Genomic DNA, 18,981 nt, shown 5'->3' with positions numbered 1-18,981 from the left:
AAATAAGAAAACATAGGGTGAATGAACGTAACCTGTACGTCTAAACTGCTTCTGAGAGCCAATGATATGCATAAATACTGTGCATGAATGCATGCGGTCATACATACGTATATGCGTATATAACTCCTGTCAAGCCTCTGTAGGCATCCCATCATATCGTATCGGCCTCTGTGGGCATCATCGTCATCATCGTCGTTATCAACATGTAACCAGCTGATCAGGTGGTAGTGCGCATATAATGCCGTCTCCTTCCCCATACCCTTTATATATATATATATATATAATGCATAGTATACGCGTATATAACGCCTGAGGGGTCACAGGTCTGTAGATGTATATGTATATATAAATGCAATGCAATGCAAAACATGGTAAGAGTACAAGTAACTCTAGGGATCATATTGAATCGGAAGGAAGACTTTCTGAAGATACATTATGGAAAATGAATCAAATGGATCATCCTTAACTCTAAGAGTAGAATCAATATGGATTAACGTTACGTGTACGTTTTGTTCATAAGGATCGTGCCAAAAAGAAGGAAAGGGATAACCTTAACATACTCCGTCGTCCACTTAACCACTTTATGTCTATCCTCCCAAGCTAGCAAATCTACATTCAAGATGATTCACACTAAGGTTAAGTCGTTGAAACACTCATAAGGTCAAGCTAAACTAATAGGTTAGTTAATGAAATTTGGGCAGCATTTCCCCTATATCATCTACTTCCATCAAATTCCAACACAACTCCCAAAACATCAATAACAACTTCAACAATACTGTAACCATGAGATAATATTCAAACTAGACTCAAATCAGTTCCAAAACTTCCTTTCATACTCAATCCATAACCAATACTTCAACACAACACCTTAGGACCTTTCTCTCGTAACCATTTTACCCCTTTAAAGCTTGCTAAACCTTCAAATCAACTCAACATAAGAAATAGAGTGAAAAGCATACCTTACAGATTGAAGATCTTTAACTCACACAATTTGTTGCAAGACCAATTCTCCACAACTTCAACTAGAAGCAAGAATAATCACCTTTTATGAACTAGTTAAGGATTTTAGGGCTTGATCTTCTCTTGAAATAGTTTAGGATGTTTATGGATGATTAGGGATGGTTGAGAGAGATTGGAGGGGCACTAGGGATCTTTTTTTGGTGAACAAATGAGCCCTAAGTCATTGGTCTTAATTTATAACAAAAGGGAAAATTTCCACCACCTCAATTCCATGGCCCATTTTCACGGATCGTGAATTATTTCATTGGCCATGAAACCACTCCAGTGTCTCCACCCTACTTCCACTATTTCACGGTGTCCAACTACCACTTTCACGGCCCGTGAAATTATTCATGGTCCGTGGAAGTGGCCGTGATATGGTCTCAGTTTAATTTTTCGACAAAACGTATTCTTTCCGATCCTTTTGACGTCTAACCTTCATACTCTCTTCCAATCATTTTTAAGGACCTATATAACTTCGAGATATAGCCATAGTCCTCATACACAGCTTCCCAAATGATCTCCCATACGAACCTATGACAACCGACTTAAGACAAAACTTTAGCGTATGCGAAAAATGAGGTGTAACATGGGATGTGATTAATGACTGAATTTTCATGAAAAGATGGATCTGCTATAGTTGGAACAGGTGGAGGAGGCTCAGGAATAATATGAATTGGTGTATATGAGGGTGGAGTGTCAACTAGGTCATCAAAGGAGAAATATTTGTGGGGAGTTACTTGACTCTACTGATCAAGTGCACGGCCTTTGAAAGGAAAAACAGTTTCCATAAACACCACATCTCTACTAATAAAAAAGACTCTATTTTCCAAATCATACAACTTATATCCCTTTTGAGAAGTGCCATATCCTACAAATATTGCCTTGACTGCCCTAGGACTGAACTTATCCTGTCTAGTGAGGTTATCAGCATAGCACAAACAACCAATGATCCTAATGTGAGTCAAAATAGGAGACTTCTTGTACAAGACCTCATATGGTGATTTATTCCTTAGGACAGTAGAGGGAATCCTATTCAACACCTATTCAACAGATATACTGCAGCTTCTACACAAAATCCCCAAAAACTGTCTGGAGAACTAACTTGAAATTTAGTTGCTCTTGCAGTTTCAAGGATATGACTATGTCTCCTCTCCACTACCCCATTTTGTTGACGGGTGTAAGGACGGGAACTCTAATGTATGACACCATTGTTAAGAAACAGTGCCTTACAGTGTTGATTAAAAAATATAGTGCCATTGTCTGATCTATCTCTTTTGATTTTCTTACCAAACTGTGTTTCTACTTCGGTAAAAAATGTTTTAGCAACATAATCACATCAGATTTAAGTCTTATTAATAAAATGCAAGTCCATCTAGAATGATCATCAACTATAGTCAAGAAATATCTCATGCCATTATATGTCTCAACTTTATATGCCCCCATACATCCATATTTAGCGAATGAAAACATCAGTAGTTCTGTTATGACTATATGGAAAAGGAACTCTAGTTTGTCTAGCAAGGGGATAAACTTCATAGTTATTCAAAGTAAAATTCTTATTACTCTTGAAAAGTGATAGTTTCCTCAAAACATGGGCACATGACACAATTTCTGATGCCAAATTGCTGCATCAGCTTCATGTGTAACAGCCAAGCACTTATTCAATCTTCCTCGTTGAATGTGTATGTCCAAATTCAGTATGTAAAGTCCTTCATCTTTCTTACCAATCGCCCTCACCTATCCAGACAAGAGAACCTGAAAGGTACAGTATTCAAGGAAGAAAGACATAGAACAATTCAGTTCCTTTGTCACCTTGGAAACTGACATGAGGTTAAACTTGAAATTTGGGACACATAGAACATTTCTAAGGACTTCACCTCCTCCTAGTTGGTAATTTCCAATAAGTGAGACCTGTGCTGAGTCACCAGTTGGTAATTGCACCTTACCAGCATTCTCTATTAAACTTTTACTTTGTAAAAAAATGTGGTTACTAATCATGTGATTAGTAGCACCTATATCCACAATCCACTTCAAAAAACAAAAACAAAAAAATTAGTATAAAAAACATAGTTACCTGCCACATTGGAACTAACACTAGTTTCAGTAGTAGGCTTGTATGACTTGTTATTGATCATGCCAAGTAGTTGTTGATGCTGACTTGGAGTAAGGAAGTCATCTGGCTAGGTGCATATTGAATTGGCCCCATCCTTGAGACATTCCTGGTTATTGATAAGGAGAATGTGGAACCATAAATTGAGATGGTGGAACCACATGCTGAGAGGTTTGGCCATATTAACCATACTGTTGCATCTGCTGCATGCTATGTGACTGATAGTACAACTCCTGGTAGCCTGCAACATTCTCATTCAATTGAAAATTACCTCCTATTACTGCATTTGCTTTATTCTTTCCTTTAAAATCCTCAGGATAACCAATAAGCTTGTAGCATTTTTCTTGAAGATGACCAGTTCTATGGAAATAAGTACACTTCATCAGTTTTACACAATCAACTCTCACATGACCTTTCATGTGACAAAAGTCACAAAAGGAATTTGGATTATAAGGTCTCTTTGGCCTTGGATTCCCATTTCCATTCATGGCTGTAAACATAGCAGATGGCTCCATGATATCTTGCATCATTTGACTTGATCTAGCAACAATCCTTTGGCCTTTATCCTGGTTAATCACTGCATATACTTGATTCACATTAGGAGTTTGTTGCATCATGAGTATACGCTCGCTCTGCTTGGTAGCTATCCTTGGTCCCATTAACCGCAACATATGTTGATATTGTAGATATCCATACTTTCTCTTTGACTTGGGAGAATTACAGGCTGGTGGTGGTACAATTGAGTCATACTGATCCTATAGATCCTTGAGCCTCGAGTAATACATTCAGACAGGCAAACACCTTGTGTGAGAGTGGAAATTCCTTTGTGCAATTGAAAAGCTCTTGAACTATTCACTTTGTTAAATCTCTCCTTCAAGTCTTTCGAGATGTAATGTGCATTTGAATTAAACAATATTCCACTAAGCAGATTTTTGCTTACATTTCCCATTAACCATGACACTACAATTGCATTGCGACGATCCCACGATCTCTCAAGATCTCCTTGATAATCTTCTCTCTTCACAGATCCATCAATAAATCCTATTTTGTTCTTTCCAAGTAAAGGTAGTTTCATTGCTCTACTCCATCATGTGTAGTTATCCATTCCAGTTAATGTTATTTCTACAGATAATGATCCTGGTGCATCAGATGGATATAGATACAATGGATGATGATGATCTATGGTTGTTGTTATTGATCCTGCAATTGTACTACTCTAATTTGCAGTGCTTCCCATTTTTACAAAAAAAAAAAAAAAAAAAAAAAAACTTCAAATTGTAAAAATTTCTTCGATTGCAACTACAGATCCCTCGAATTCTTCACTTCATGTTGAAGTAATCCTCTCGATCTATAGATTGTGAAGCTATGATACCATGTAAAGTTAATGAATATCAGTAACTGATCAATATGAACAAAAAGGGAGAATCAAGGAAGACAAAGGAAAACAGTTGGGAAATTTCTGATATTCTCATTATGAACAAATATACAAGATCCTATGCTATATATACACGATTGGTCCAGTTGTACAACTTGAAGCTAAGATGCCAGCTAAGAGTGACAAACTAACTAACTAACTAACCGACATAGCTTAATTACAGTTAGAAGGCTAACTAACTAACTACTCTGCAAACTAATCATTGCAAATAACTGACTAGTCACTGGTGCTGGTATACCAGTGTATATCATGGGACAACAACACATTTGCTGAGCTCTTTCACAGTTCCTCATCAATTGTGTAAGAGTTCCAACAGAATTTATAAAATCCTAAGCAACTCAGCAATTAGTTGGATATTCATATTATTTCATACACTCTAAAATTAAATGGTCCCTACCCCGAGACTCAAAAGTCAATACTGATAATAAACTAGCTTACCTCCTCAATTTCTGTCGAGATGAACATTCTAATTCCTTTGGATGTTATCCTATTCTCTAAATAAGAATAATTATCCTAGTATAACTATTAGTAAATGTTCATAATAAATTTCACTAGACACCAGTAAACTGAAATATTATGTCGTTAATTTTCTATAAGGTGTAATTAAAATATATTAATAGTATAAAAAATCTTGATACTATAATGTATTTAAGTTAATTTCCTTTGTTAAAGCTGGATATTCACCTTTAGAGTTCATACACGACATTAGAACCTTGGATTCAGTTGGCTCCCCGCCCCTCATAATCTTGACTCTTGATGTATTTAAATTCCTAAATTAGCATTGTCATCATCCATTTCATAATCTTATATTATACGTAGGGAATTGAAGGAATCGCCCCTCAGACTTATTCTTTTACTTGCTCATGTATTTAATAATGATGTAATCTTCTTGAACTAGTCAAAAAATGAATTAAGTTGACAATGTTGAGCTTATACCATGCTATAAATACCATGACCTTAGCCTTAGTTCCTTCACCAAGATATCCAAAAGCAAAAAAAAAATAGTAAGACATGGCTAAATACACAGCCTTCGTTTCGCTCCTCTTCTGTCTTCTCCTTGTTGCAGCCACCGGTGAGTCAATAACATTTTACAATTTATGTGACCCTATTACTATTTAAGGAATCTACTGGATGGTTCTTTGACCACATTTTCCTTACACGTTTTCTAAGATTATTTGAATTATACGTTATATATCAGGACTTATAGTATTATATTTTTTTATATAGTTTCTAAATATATAAATTTTATTTTTAAAACCTTGAAAATTTTATGTCAAAATTTACGGTCAATGTTATAAAGTTTGGCCCTTATAATTGTTTCCTTTATACTTCTTATATTCCGGATGGATTAGGGCTTAGAAATGTTATATCTTTCATATATAGCACAACTATTTTGCATATTGTACTAGGAACATATTACCAAATAGTAACAGACTTGGTCAACCGTTTCCGGATTCGTATGTTAAGTCATTCAGGGAGTATATGTTAATTAAGTACTTATTCTTGGCTTTCCAATTTCATGCTTTATGTAGAAATGCAAATGGCAGAAGGGAAATACTGTTGGAAGAAAAGTCACAAATGGCATGGGCCTTGTCACTATTCTTATAAATGTAGTCAACATTGCAAGCATTGGTTTGGAGCTGAATATGGTATTTGTAAGAAATATCAATGGGGACACAAGCATCATCATTGGGCAAATTATGCTTGTTATTGCTATTCTCCTTGTCATTGATCATGAAAACGTAACTTTAGGAGTCTCAAAGCTAGCTTTGCCTTTTGACTACAGAAATAAGAACTATTTATTTATGCTTGTGTAATAAATACTGCACCAGCAGGCAGTTGGTTTGATTGTGTGCTTGTGACAATGTAATAAAGTTGATTGAAGGCTCTAGCCCGAGTTCCCTTTTTTTTTTTTTCAGATTGTTTTTTTAATTTTATCTACAAATGTTGCTTGCTAAAACGACGATGGTTTGCGGAATGTTAATATATGTTTTCTGTCAAGTATATATGTACTGAATAATTCAATTTAGGCGTTTGATCGTTTAAAAATGTTAAAATTACGTAAGGGATTACTTTGGACTATGGACTCCAAATAAATTGGATTTGTGAGTTGCACCTATACAAGGAATTACGCATAGCATGCAACAACTCATTCCCTCTTTTTGACTATTTACGTATTGTTGCATAATGGCTTCATCTTTTTTTTTTTTTTTTTTTTTGGGACTTGTTAGCATGCTCGGGTTGGGACTTGAGGGGCTTAGGTGTGTTTCGACACCATTGAAAGGTTAGTTGAAATTGCAGATTTTCTGGTGTTGGTGCCTTCTTCACAACCACGAGGACACCAATTGCGAATGCAATTCACTGGTGGGCTGTACATCGAGAACGCGGGGATGAGGGCGCGACCGGGAAGGGTTAGGCCAGTTCAACCCTAGTCAACCTTCTTCGAGATTGCGTAGGCCCGTGAATGCAAGAGCTGGGGTCACGAACGCGAAAGACGACATATAGCTTATAAAAACTAAATTCGAACAATTTTAAGACAAAAGCTTGGGAGTGGCCAAAGACTTCTCGATTTTGGATAACAAAAAGGTGGAGAGTCTTATAGCAAATATGATTTTCGCTGAAATTGATATTTGTAAGCATTGGTCGGTTTCCTTTGCAATTGTAAAAACCGAAAAACCTGAGCAACCCGAAAAAATCGAGAAAACCCGAGGTTTAAAAACCCGACTTTTGTTGGTTTGGTTTGATTTATAGATTTAAAAACCCGATACAATTGGTTTGGTTTGGTCTTTAAAAAACCCGAACCAACCCGGTCCATGTACACCCCTACTTGGAATCATGTGATTTAAGAGGCTAAATTCGGAAATCTTAGAACTAAACCTAGAATTGAAAAATCAATTATTATTTGACTTAGCAATTAGTATCAAAATTGGATTTAGATTATTGGATCAGATTCCATAACATATGGATAACCCGTCCATGCAATCAATTTCGGATTTCGCACCGTTGACCTGATTGGCCGATTTGAGTTGACCAAGTGTTGACTTTGACCTCGGGGTGTCCTAAAATTATGGGATAGTCCTCCTAGACTAATTTGGACCCGTTATTTATAATTTTGAATAGATTGAGGCCATTTGAGTTTTTTCTAGCTAAGATCGACATTACAAGAAAGGTTTGCCTACCGGTTATAAGGTTTCTTGTTTGCCTACCCGTTATAAGGCAAGTGAGTCTTTAGCTCTTAGTTTTCTTGCTTTACCTTAAAATCATATTAGCTTGTATATATTTAAACCATCTAGTTCGTGCGAGTGCTCAAGAATGAGCTAGATTGTGTAGTTATGGAATATCTAGAGTTGACCATGAGGGTCTTCATCTATGTTTTTACATGATATGATATTGATTAGATGTTATGCTCTATCATTGAGTTAGCTTCAGAAGTTATTTGTGATTTTTTTGTCATATCTGGTTAGCTTTTAAGCATATTTTACCACCATGTCAGTAGCACACAAAACTTGGGTACGATGTATGTTTGTATGTGCAGTGATCAGTGGGTTGGGTTTGATTGGCATCCTCATGGAGCCACTATGTGGTTGAAATTGAGCAGGTGCACTCATGGTACCACATTTGAGTTGAGATTGACTGTACGTACTCATGGCACCGTAGTTGGGTTAAGATTGGTGAGGGTACCCTTGTCTCATGGTGTATTGGAGCTTGAGTGTGTCTCATGGAACCATCTCAGATTAGTAGTTATAACATGTTTACTTTCATAATTATTTCAGTTTAATTGCTTTATTTGTATTCCATATCCATACTTGTATTTCAATAATGAAGTGTTTGTATGCACTATTAGATATTTTTAAACACTTGCCGAGGGGTAGGATGGGAAAGAGAGTCGTTAGTTAGGAATACACTCAATTTTTCATGTTCCCATACTTCATAAGTATTCCCTAGATCTGAGCCATATTGTATAGGTCATTGATCACGAGTCAGTCCAATCAGATGATCAACAATTAGCCTATGAGGAGGTCCCAATAGCTATTTTGGTCAAATACGTTTGCTAGTTGAGGTCAACAGTGTTCGCTTTGGTCAAAGTACTGTGGAGAAATGATCAAAGTGAGGAAGCTATTTGGGAGGCGCAGGACATTCGGGACATATAACCTCAACTATTTGAGACCACATGTACATTAACAAATGTTAGTTTAAGTGGAGGAGAGTATAACAACTCACCCCCCAATTCGAGCATATATGCTTCAAGATGTGCTTTGGAACTTTGTACAAGTCAACAATATAATTTGGGACTTGTTGGCATGGTTTGAGATGGGGCCCAAGGGGCTCGAGTGACTTCTGATGCCCTTGCACCAACAATGCACAATGCATATTTTTGCTGGTGTAGCCTTCAACGATATTGCGCAGGCTGCACCGCGACCGTGAAAGGAAACTGGACAAGGCAAAAAGATGGCGTTCAACGACCATGATTGCGAAGAAGAGTTTCAAATTTGACCCTGATCAAGCCTTCAATATGATCGCGTAGGCTGGATCACGAGTGCATTGAACAAAACCATCCAATGTCGCGATCACCCCCTAGTGTCGTGATCGCGCAGAGGCCACTATAGCAATATAATACCGTATTGTACAACAACTATTTGTAACAATTTGATTCAACTCGAGCTAGGATTCCGAAAAGTTGGTAATGATTCCCCGTGTTGATCTTAAAATAATACTTTATTTCTATGCATTTTGGTCCCTTAAATAGCCAGATTCCAAGGCAAAAATTGAAATTTTTAGACCTAAATTTTAAAAAGGATTAAAACGAGTTTGAGCTAGCAATTGCTATCAAAATAAAATCTTGATCATATATTTGGTTTCCTTAGTTAATGGGTGGTGCGCTCTTGTAATTGTTTTGGGTTTTGATCTGAAGGTTGACTTTTGATTCATTCGAGAGTTGACTTTGACTCTAAATCATCTTAAATTGTGGGATTAGTTTCCCTAGATTTATTTGGATCCGGCATTAATGACTTTGAGATACATTGAGGCCATTACAGATTGTTCTAGTTGACTTCAGTGTTTCAAGAGAGGTTTACTTTCGATTACAAGGCAATTAAGATTTTAACTCTTAGTTTACTTGCTTTTTATTAAAAGCATGATATTATATGATGATTATATTCAGTTAAATTATCTAGGAACCTAGCTATCAACTAAGTTATAAATCACCACTCGAAACCTATTGAAACTTTCAAACCTCGATTCCAAGTTCGTTTATCCCGAAAGTTGACTTTAGTCCACACTTATTTTATTTTTGGGAAAATTTTAGAAATATATAAGTTGGTCACTTACATTGCAAAAAAATACCCTAAACCTTACATTACGAAAAATAGCCCAAAATATACAAATATATACAGACATATACAAACATATAAAGACACTTATACCAACATGTATCAATATATACAAACATATATACAAAGGCAGAGAGAGAGAGAAAAGTTTGGGTCATATTTTGTAAAAATTAAAAAAATGGGTCAATTTTGGTAGCATTGTTGCCCCAATGAACATACAGTGTAATTTTCTCTTTATTGTTTCTCAAAATTTCTAGTTTTCTATTTTCTTCTCCAATATGCATCAATTGCCTCGGGAACCCCTCAAATCATCCCCACAAGTCATAATATACATGTTGAACCTAGAAGAAGTGTTGTTTGGAAGAAAGGCCTCCAAATGCTCAAAATAACCGGATGAGTCGTCACACATAAAAGGCTGTTTCACCCTCATGCCCTCATCTAGTTTGTTTATTTCTCCCACCCCCTTTCGTTCCCTTTCCCCAGTACCCACAGCTTGTTTACTCCCGCACCGCACCCCCCCCCCCCCCCCCCCCCTGCTCCCCATTCTTTTCTATTTCTCCCTCAGGTTTCTCCCTCCCCTTTTTTCGTACTCATGACCTGCCTACTTGTAATGGAAATGCTCCATATTTCAACGAATTTATCAATTTAAAATTATTGCTTTTAAGCATGTTAAGGATACACATAAATAAACTAGACAAGAAAAACCAAATCGTTTATATTTGTATATATCCGTGTAATCATTTATAATTATCGGTGTGTGTGTATATATGAAGACATACATGATTATACAAAGTATATACATGGATATTCATGAATATACAATTATATACATATCATAATACACCTCTTTCAAAATCCAGTAGCAGTGGAAACTCATTTCAAACAGAATATCCATGTTAATAAAGTAGTCACCATTTACACTCCCATGCCATTTTTAATTCAAAAGGAAAAGAAGAAGAATAAGAACTCCGTAGCTACCACCTTCACCTTAAAGCTTACCAATCAACACCCACAACAAAAATAAAAACATTATGTCTTAATTTAATAAGTTACTAGTAATTTTTTGCATAGTAATATCTTTACTCTTAATTTAGTTATTTAATTTTTCTTATACTTTTGAAATAGTTAATTAGTGGAGTATTTTTTTTTTTAACTTTATTTTTTTATTTTAGCTTTGAAGAAAAACAAAAAGACAAAAATAGACCAATCGAGAATTCCATCTTATCCCACATAATAATAACAAATTAAACTCTCACTCACAATCGTACCCGCACACTACCTACCATTCACCACACTTTTGGTGATACACTCAGCACATAAGGCATGAGCAGCCTACCTACACTCACAGAGCAGATTTTTAGCAAGTTCACAAAAAGAGAGAGGCAAATACATGCACATTACAGACAGAATTTGGCGCACAACAACAATAACATACCCAATGTAATCCCACAATATGAGGTCTGGGGGTAGAGAATAGGCACACAAGTTTAGGAACAGATACACACAAAGGGTGGGGTATTTTTCGTTCAACACAAGGCATCTTTCCTTTTTTTCATTTCTCCTCCAGCCTTCTCCACCATTGAATCACCACGAAAGACTTCTAGCTCCATTTTCCTTCCACCTTAAACACCCTCTTCATCAACTCAAAAATGGCAGGAGTATAGTTTACCACCAAAAATACGCTAATGAGTTTGCGGATTTTTGGTGGTTAACTATACTTCTGTCATTTTTATTGGAACGGCAGAGACAACATTTGTGATGTCTCCAATGATGGTATATCTGGTACGTGTATATCAACTTAAGTGCCGTGATTTAAATTTGATTTCATCAGTGAACAAGGAAAAGGGATTCCTAGTTGGTTATTATAACCAAAGTAATTAAAATGAAGACAAAGAACCACATTTTCCCTAACTCTAATAATGTTCTTGTTTCGCATGATTATAATTTCAAGTTTGGATCTAGAAAACAATTGTTAAGAGAATTGAGGATCTTGCTTCTTTCTCCCAAATTCGACATGTAGGGGTACCCAATCTCTCCTACAAATTTGTACTTTGCTTTTATAAAATATTGGTTTTGTATTGTTTTATTCTAAAACTAGGGATTTACATTCCTTCAATAATTTTTAATCTAGTCTAATGTCAAGAGTTTATATGACCTATAAAACTTGTTTGCTATATGTGAAAAAGAAAACAAATAGATGAAGATCTGGGTTTGCTTATCTCACCTAAGCTTCTTGTAATTACATGATTGAAATATTTAAAGACACCAATCTAATTTGGATTGCTACGTTAGAACCCAATTGAGGGTTTGCCCCCGGGCAACTGGTTGGAACAAACAACATCAACAACATAACTGTTGTGTACGAAGACCCACCCCAGTTAGAAGTGATTGGATATATTTAGCCTCAAATCTTTTAATGGCTTTCCGTTTGTAGTTTATATTATTTTTTTAGTTTATTTAATATGATAAGATGATTATAAAATTAATTAAATAAAATATTATATTAGAAAAGGGGAGAATTAGTCCAATTATAATCTTTTTATATTAATAAAAATCGATTAAAAGAATTGTTACAAAGAAATCAAAATAAAGAAGGTAAATATAATATCGCAAAACAGGAGGGAGATTAATATAATCCAGCCAAACTCGAGGGGATGTGTCTAAAATTATCCCAAATAATTAATACTCTTTACGGTAATTATTTTTGTACCGATGCCCTTGATGGTACGTACTTGACACAACAACTATTTATCGTACCACAACAAATATTTATTTAGCAAAATACCATAATCACAGCAACACTAATAGTAAATGATAGTACAATACAATGAAAGGAACACAAATGTTGCTAATCAGGCAAAGCATGGCCAAAAAGTCAGACTAGGGACTTAAATCGACCTTATTATATTATTACACACATAACATATAAAATAGGTAGCTTCTTATTTATTTATGTAATCAAAGCCAACCCTTGAGACTCTGAAGTTCCTCAATGATGGCAAGGAGAGTAGCAGTAGCAAGCATATTTTGCCCAGTGATACTTGTGACCCCATGGTTTATACTTCTTGCAAATACCATATTTAGCTCCAAACCAGTGCTTGCAATGATGGATACAATTGTAAGAGTAATGGCAAGGCCCGTTCCACTTGTGACTTTTCTTCCAACAGTATTTTCATTCTGCCATTTGCATTTCTGAGACAATAGGAAAATTTGAAACACATGATATGTACTAGAGATAGAAAATTTCAAAATCCTGGGTAGGCACAAAACTTAAGAAAGAACTAAACACTTTTAATTGTGATCGATCTTAAAATGTCGTGATACATTTGTGTAGCTTTAAAAATAATGTTATTAAGGGTTGAAAATAGAAATTCTAAATTTAAATTGCCTTCGAATGTAGAAAGATACTATTATTTCTTGAATGGGCTAAAATGGAAATAGCATCATAGAAAAGAAAACAAATGATGCAGTATACTATGGATACCTTTTGTATGCCAGTTGTAGGACTTTATAAGGTCACATTCTTGAATGACCTACTATACTATTTGGAAAAAAAAAAAATCCCAAGTCTACAATTTGGCTATATTTTTCATCGTATTGTAACTCAAAAATAATGTGATATGAAAAATAGTATAATAAGTTTCTGAAGAGAAATAATATTGGCAAATAGCTATACATCGTACTCTTCTATTACCACTTAAACTTTAGGAAGAGTCCTTGGCAGTACATAATTCAATACTTCTATTTGGGATCTTCCCAAACTATAGTTAACTTGATTAAAAAAAAAAAAAACTGATAATGATAAATATACATGTAAATAGTTGTTCAAATAATTAGTTATAGGTTTAATTGTTGACTCACCAGTTGCAGCCACAAGGAGGAGGCAAAAGATGAGGGCGAGAAAAGTAGAGTACTTGGCCATAGCTATTTCTTTCTAGTGGATTTCTTGGTGAGGAAACAAATAGTTGAAATGGTGGTATTTATAACATTGGTAACTCATAATGTCAACTTAATTCCATTTGATTTGTTCAAGGATTACGTTGGATGCTTGCTTAATTTTAACATGGATAATAAAAAGGACACATCATGAAGTACAAAGAATTAGTCAAGCTCAATTAGCATTTCTTTAGTTGAAGAATTTGAATCGATCCCAGAGTCATTGTTTGAGTGATAAAAGTCTTCTACTTCTATATGTGCCAAACTGCAAAGCCATCCTAGCTTTTCACTCCTCTCCTTGTATTCGAGTGGCTTTCACTGTTTTATATATAACTGATAGACCACCTCGATTCCTATTCTCCACTAATAACTTTAATACAGATTCCAATTCATGGAGCACAAATTAAAATACCTTTGATTGATCTAATCCTGAACGAAGGCATCAGCATTCTATCCATTCTCAGATGGCCTTTTACCTCCGCTAGATATATAATCTATTTGCTAGTTGCGTCGACTATGGGAAGTTGCCCTTAATAACCTTTAAAGTGTCCAAATAGCAGTGGAAATGATTTTTATCAAGCATAATATATACTCCCTCTGTCCCAATTTGTAAAAACAATTTGGGAAGTCAAACAGTTCTTTCTTTGACTACAATTTTCTTCAACTCTTTTCATATGTTTATTAATGCAGACTTATTAGTATTTTTTATGTAGTTTTCAAATATGTAAAATTTTATTATAAAATAGTCAAAGAATCTATGTTGAAATTGAGTCAAAGAAACAGCTGTTTGACTCCCCAAATCGGTCAACCCTCATATAAATTGGGATGGAGGGATTATATTATACAAAGTTAATCACACTGTAAAGCCCCAAAAAACTTTTAACTTAATTAGTTCTATTCGTGGATTTGAAATTGTAATTACGTATTAATTAGTTTATAAAGTCTCTACGAGGACGGGAAAAATAGTTGGAATAAGGTAACGAACCTAAAATAATGTGTGAAAATAAACCTAAGCCATGAAAGATCAAACGAATCAAGACGAAGAGAACGAAGAAAATGCGTCAGAAAAATTTAGCTATTTTCACACCTCCTTGTTTGAAAGAAGTAATTTAGAATTCAACAATACTTAGGTAAGATTTTCGCCTCAAATTTGGGTTAAATAAGAGAAATTAACACTACTTAATTAACATCTATGTTTTCACCAAGGATTCAAAGAGTTATTCAAGAACCACAAACCTAAGGTGTTGTGTCGTCATTCAATGTAACTTCGGATACTTCTAACTATTAAAATTAGTAGTCATGTGTGACGATTATGGATTATAAAGCCGGTGGTATGGGTGGAAGCAGTGGCGGAGCCACAACCCTGTAAGGGTGTTCAATCGAACACTCTTCGCCGAAAAAATATACCGTGTAGACATGTAAATTATTACGTATTACATATATATATATTATTACATATATATATATATATATATTATATATTGAATTAATATATAGATTATATGCAGTATGATCCAGGATTTTCATCCAGGGGGTTCGGAAAATAAAACGTAAACGTGCGAACAAGCCGAAAAAACACAATTCCGGAGAATGTAATAATACATAGGTACAAAGAGTTAGTTCCATTACAAAGGATCTCAAACTAACAGGAATAGAAAGGTAATAATTACAATAGTGCAAAAAGTTAGCCCTTTACAATGCATCAATCTAGAATTAGGGTGCTAAGTACAAACTACAAAAAAGGATCTCTACTAATACCTCTCGAGTATATTTATAGCACTACTCGACGAGGTTTCATTGCTTGAAAAGTCAAAATAATATCATCAGTTGAAACATCATTAAACACATCTTTTTCCACAAAAGGAACCATGCAACCGCTCAAGAATTCATCATTCATTCGACTCCGCAACTCATTCTTAATAAACTTCATTGCCGTAAAAGCTCTTTCAACGGATGCAGTGGCAACTGGGAGAAGCAAAGAAAATTTCACTAAACGAAATACAAGAGGATAACATGAATGCTTTTTTGTCTGAACCAGTCTTTTTGAAAGATCACAAAGCCCATTTAAATCGGAGAACCTTTTATCAATATCACGAATATCAATAATGTAATTCGCAAGCTGATTCTCAAGAGAACTCATACTAAATTCATCAAAGTCATCAGGGTACAATTTAGCCATTCTCATTATTTTTTGGATGTCAAAACTTGAAAATGAGTCTATCGGATTCAAACAAGCAACTCGATAAAGCAACTCAGTTGTCTCCTCATCAAAACGATCATTAAGTTCTTGCAGTTGCCAATCAATTATCTTACAAAATACATCAACATGATAATGATGCAAGAAAGTATAATCAGCAGGTTTACGCCGAAATCTCCCTGAGTTAACATACTACTCATCAAAATTAGGTACCACAATGTTATAGTTGAAACAAAACATAGATACCTCAGTAACAAACAAATCCCATTTTTTATCTTCCCTTAACTCTTGCAACCTTATCTTTGCCACATTAACAAGTCGCATGGCATTTGCAATATCTTGCTCTTATTTTTGTAAGCATGTACTAAGGTCATTTGTACTTCCTAAAATTTCTTTCATCAAATGTAATATAAATGCAACCTCGTACGTTTGAGCAACTCTGATATATCCCGTCGCCCTGGCACTTTCATCCAAACTATGTGCTGTTTCAACAATAGTATCAAGTACATCCATTATTGTACCAAATTGAAGAATAAAACAATTAAAAGATTTGAAGTGAGATCCCCAACGAGTATCACAAGCTCTAGAAATACCAAGTTATTGATGCAAGCCCCTACCGCTTTAAGCTCGCCCTTTTCTAAAGCCTCTTGAATTCTTTTCCTTTGAGATTCTCGATATTCACCCATACGTTTATAAGAAGCCGCCAACACATTCAAAATATCTGAAACTAAGTGTACAAGTTCTCCCACTTGAAGACATTTTTTCGAAACACCAACAAGAGTTAATTGAAGTTGATGAGTAAAACAATGAATGGAATGAGCCGATCTAATTTCTTTCCTAATCAACATTTTAAGGCCATTGATATCACCTTGCATATTACTTGCTCCATCATAGCATTGTTCACGCACACAAGATAGACTCAAGGAATGTTGAGAAAGTAAATTGACAATTGCACCTTTTAGAGCTAAAGCACTAGTATTTTTAACATGAACAATGTCAATAAGTCACTCCATCACAAATCCCCTTCTATCAACATATCGCAAAACAACCGCCATTTGCTCCTTGCGTGATACATCAAAAGATTCATCAACCAATAAGGAAAAATAGTCACCATTTAATTCCTCTATGAGACCCTTAATTGTTTCAATCTTGCAAGCAAGCACAATTTCTTTTTGAATCATTGGACAAGTCATTTGATCATTTTGAGGAGCCTTACCCAATACAAAGCTACGAATTTTATCACACTCTTGAGCATAAAATGAAAAAATTTCAAGAAAATCACCTCTGTTAAGTGATGCTTTAGATTCATCATGACCCCGAAATGCCAATCCTTGTTTCACAAGAAGTCCCACTACACGAATTGAAGCTGCTAAGCGGATCTCATATCCATGCTTATCTTGATTAAGTTGCTTATCAAATGCAGCATGAATAGATTGTTGTTGCCGCATTAGATCTTCACATTTTCTTTTTGATAGACTATGGATGCTATTCGGCCCACCAATATGTTTTGTCAAACTATCCTTTTTGTTCCAATCCCTATACCCCAAACCAGACCATACATCACCTCCACCTTGACTATTGTCATTGCCCTTAAATAAATAACAATACAAACAATAGGCCGCATCTTTACTTACACTATATTCTAACCAATCAGGAAATTCAACATACCAATCACGATTGAAATGACTCATATCTCCATAAATCAACGTTTGAGGAAAAACTTTCAATTGAGGTTGACAAGGACATTTCTGAAGATAATCTCTTCTAATAGCATCACGATGATTTGGATGAAAGTCCAAGATTTGAGTTCTTTCACCTGGATCAGCCTCTAAAGAACTTAAATCGAACTCTTGAGAAAATTGCAATGGTGCTACTAAATGATTCACATTTTCTTCCCGATTTGGTTGACTATGATAGCCCGAACTTGAATTTGATACCTTGGTGAAATACTTCTTAATTGACTCTTGAATCTGTATAAGATAGTTGATTCATTAAATAAATATCTCAATGCTAAATATAGTTGATTCATTAAATAAATATCTTAATGCTAAATATCTCAATACTTCCGATGAACATATAACTGAAGGATCCTACCCAAAATGCTAATTCACTAAAAATATAATATCACCAATGCATCCCTATACTTCTAACTCTTGATGAGTTGATATTAAAGTTAAATATCTAGCAGATACCAAAAAAATCATAAATTTGTTAGATATTTTTTTTTTTTTTAAGAATTCGAAACCTCTACATTACAAATAATGGCGAAATCTAATAGTGGGACAATTGATGTTGAACAAAATAATAGGATAAAAGGGTCACAAGAACCAGAAGACTCGGACTTGACTTGCAATTTGCAAACCCAACATTAGACACTTAACATTTAACAACTGTGAACTGTGTGTGTATATATATAAGGAGAAGAAAATACTTTATAATCACTTGGATGGAATCATAGAAAAGGTACATCAATATAAGTATATAACATCCACATGATTCACAATGATTTAAAATCTTGCAAGCATATGTTGCTTACCAGTCACCGGAGAAAGCTATTAGCTACTGTAGTTGGAAAAAAATTCCGGCCGGCGGCGGCGATCCGGTGGCTGCGGTGGTGGTTTGTAAATTGTGAATTGTTATTCCCAAGTGTTGGTGGAACCGTGGAAACAAGGTTTTGGGAAGTGGGAACTTATCTTGACTTTTGGATTTTTGGGATTAAAAATCCCTATTCCACCACGTTTTTGAAAAAAAAAAATTAGAAGTCCCTAAACGATGTCGTCTACTTTTCAGAAATTAAACGGAAAAATAATAAGAGCCTAAACTTTAAAAAAATATGTTGTCCCTCAGGTTTGAACCCAAAACTTAGAGGTTTATTTTGAACACCCTGAAACCACTAAGCTATCCTTTTCCTTGTTGTTGAGGGTGTTCAAAACATATATATCTACATAAATTCAGAAAATTTATCCTATAT

General features: G+C 35.0%; 2 protein-coding genes and 1 long non-coding RNA gene across 4 annotated transcripts; all 3 read right to left on the bottom strand.

Annotated features, from left to right (window-relative positions):
* Window positions 1-12,624: 12,624 nt before the first annotated feature.
* Window positions 12,625-13,840, bottom strand: LOC132040239 (uncharacterized). The gene is made up of 2 exons (XR_009410639.1): window positions 13,739-13,840; window positions 12,625-13,069 (listed from the first exon to the last, which is right to left on the bottom strand). It is a non-coding gene; the product is annotated as an uncharacterized LOC132040239 (long non-coding RNA).
* A 1,744-nt stretch (window positions 13,841-15,584) lies between these two features.
* On the bottom strand, window positions 15,585-16,334 carry LOC132039132 (uncharacterized). The gene is made up of 2 exons (XM_059429674.1): window positions 16,257-16,334; window positions 15,585-16,202 (listed from the first exon to the last, which is right to left on the bottom strand). The coding sequence occupies exons 1-2, from the start codon at window positions 16,332-16,334 to the stop codon at window positions 15,585-15,587; spliced, it is 696 nt and encodes a 231-aa protein (XP_059285657.1).
* A 565-nt stretch (window positions 16,335-16,899) lies between these two features.
* LOC132040235 (uncharacterized) lies at window positions 16,900-18,714 on the bottom strand. 2 transcript variants are annotated; one of them, XM_059430865.1, is made up of 2 exons: window positions 18,547-18,714; window positions 16,900-17,980 (listed from the first exon to the last, which is right to left on the bottom strand). In XM_059430865.1, exon 2 carries the CDS (start codon window positions 17,699-17,701, stop codon window positions 17,015-17,017), a length of 687 nt encoding a protein of 228 aa, XP_059286848.1. In that variant the 5' UTR covers window positions 17,702-17,980; window positions 18,547-18,714; the 3' UTR covers window positions 16,900-17,014. The 2 variants fall into 2 exon arrangements, with proteins under 2 accessions (XP_059286848.1, XP_059286849.1); XM_059430866.1 differs by having other exon boundaries at window positions 16,900-17,546.
* Between the last annotated feature and the right edge of the window lie 267 nt (window positions 18,715-18,981).

The sequence above is a fragment of the Lycium ferocissimum genome, chromosome 12 (assembly GCF_029784015.1).
Source record: "Lycium ferocissimum isolate CSIRO_LF1 chromosome 12, AGI_CSIRO_Lferr_CH_V1, whole genome shotgun sequence".
Classification (NCBI taxonomy): domain Eukaryota; kingdom Viridiplantae; phylum Streptophyta; class Magnoliopsida; order Solanales; family Solanaceae; genus Lycium; species Lycium ferocissimum.
The sequence above is the reverse complement of the archived record's forward strand: the minus strand, read 5'-3'. Positions and strand labels throughout refer to the sequence as shown.

Bases quoted from the DNA above. Each gene is read 5' to 3' on its own strand.
- LOC132039132 (XM_059429674.1), bottom strand. From the start codon at position 16,334: ATGCGACTTGTTAATGTGGCAAAGATAAGGTTGCAAGAGTTAAGGGAA. The intron at 16,203-16,256 runs GTATCTATGTTT...TTTGATGAGTAG, and splicing joins GGGATTTGTTTGTTACTGAG to TATGTTAACTCAGGGAGATT.
- LOC132040235 (XM_059430865.1), bottom strand. From the start codon at position 17,701: ATGAGTCATTTCAATCGTGATTGGTATGTTGAATTTCCTGATTGGTTA.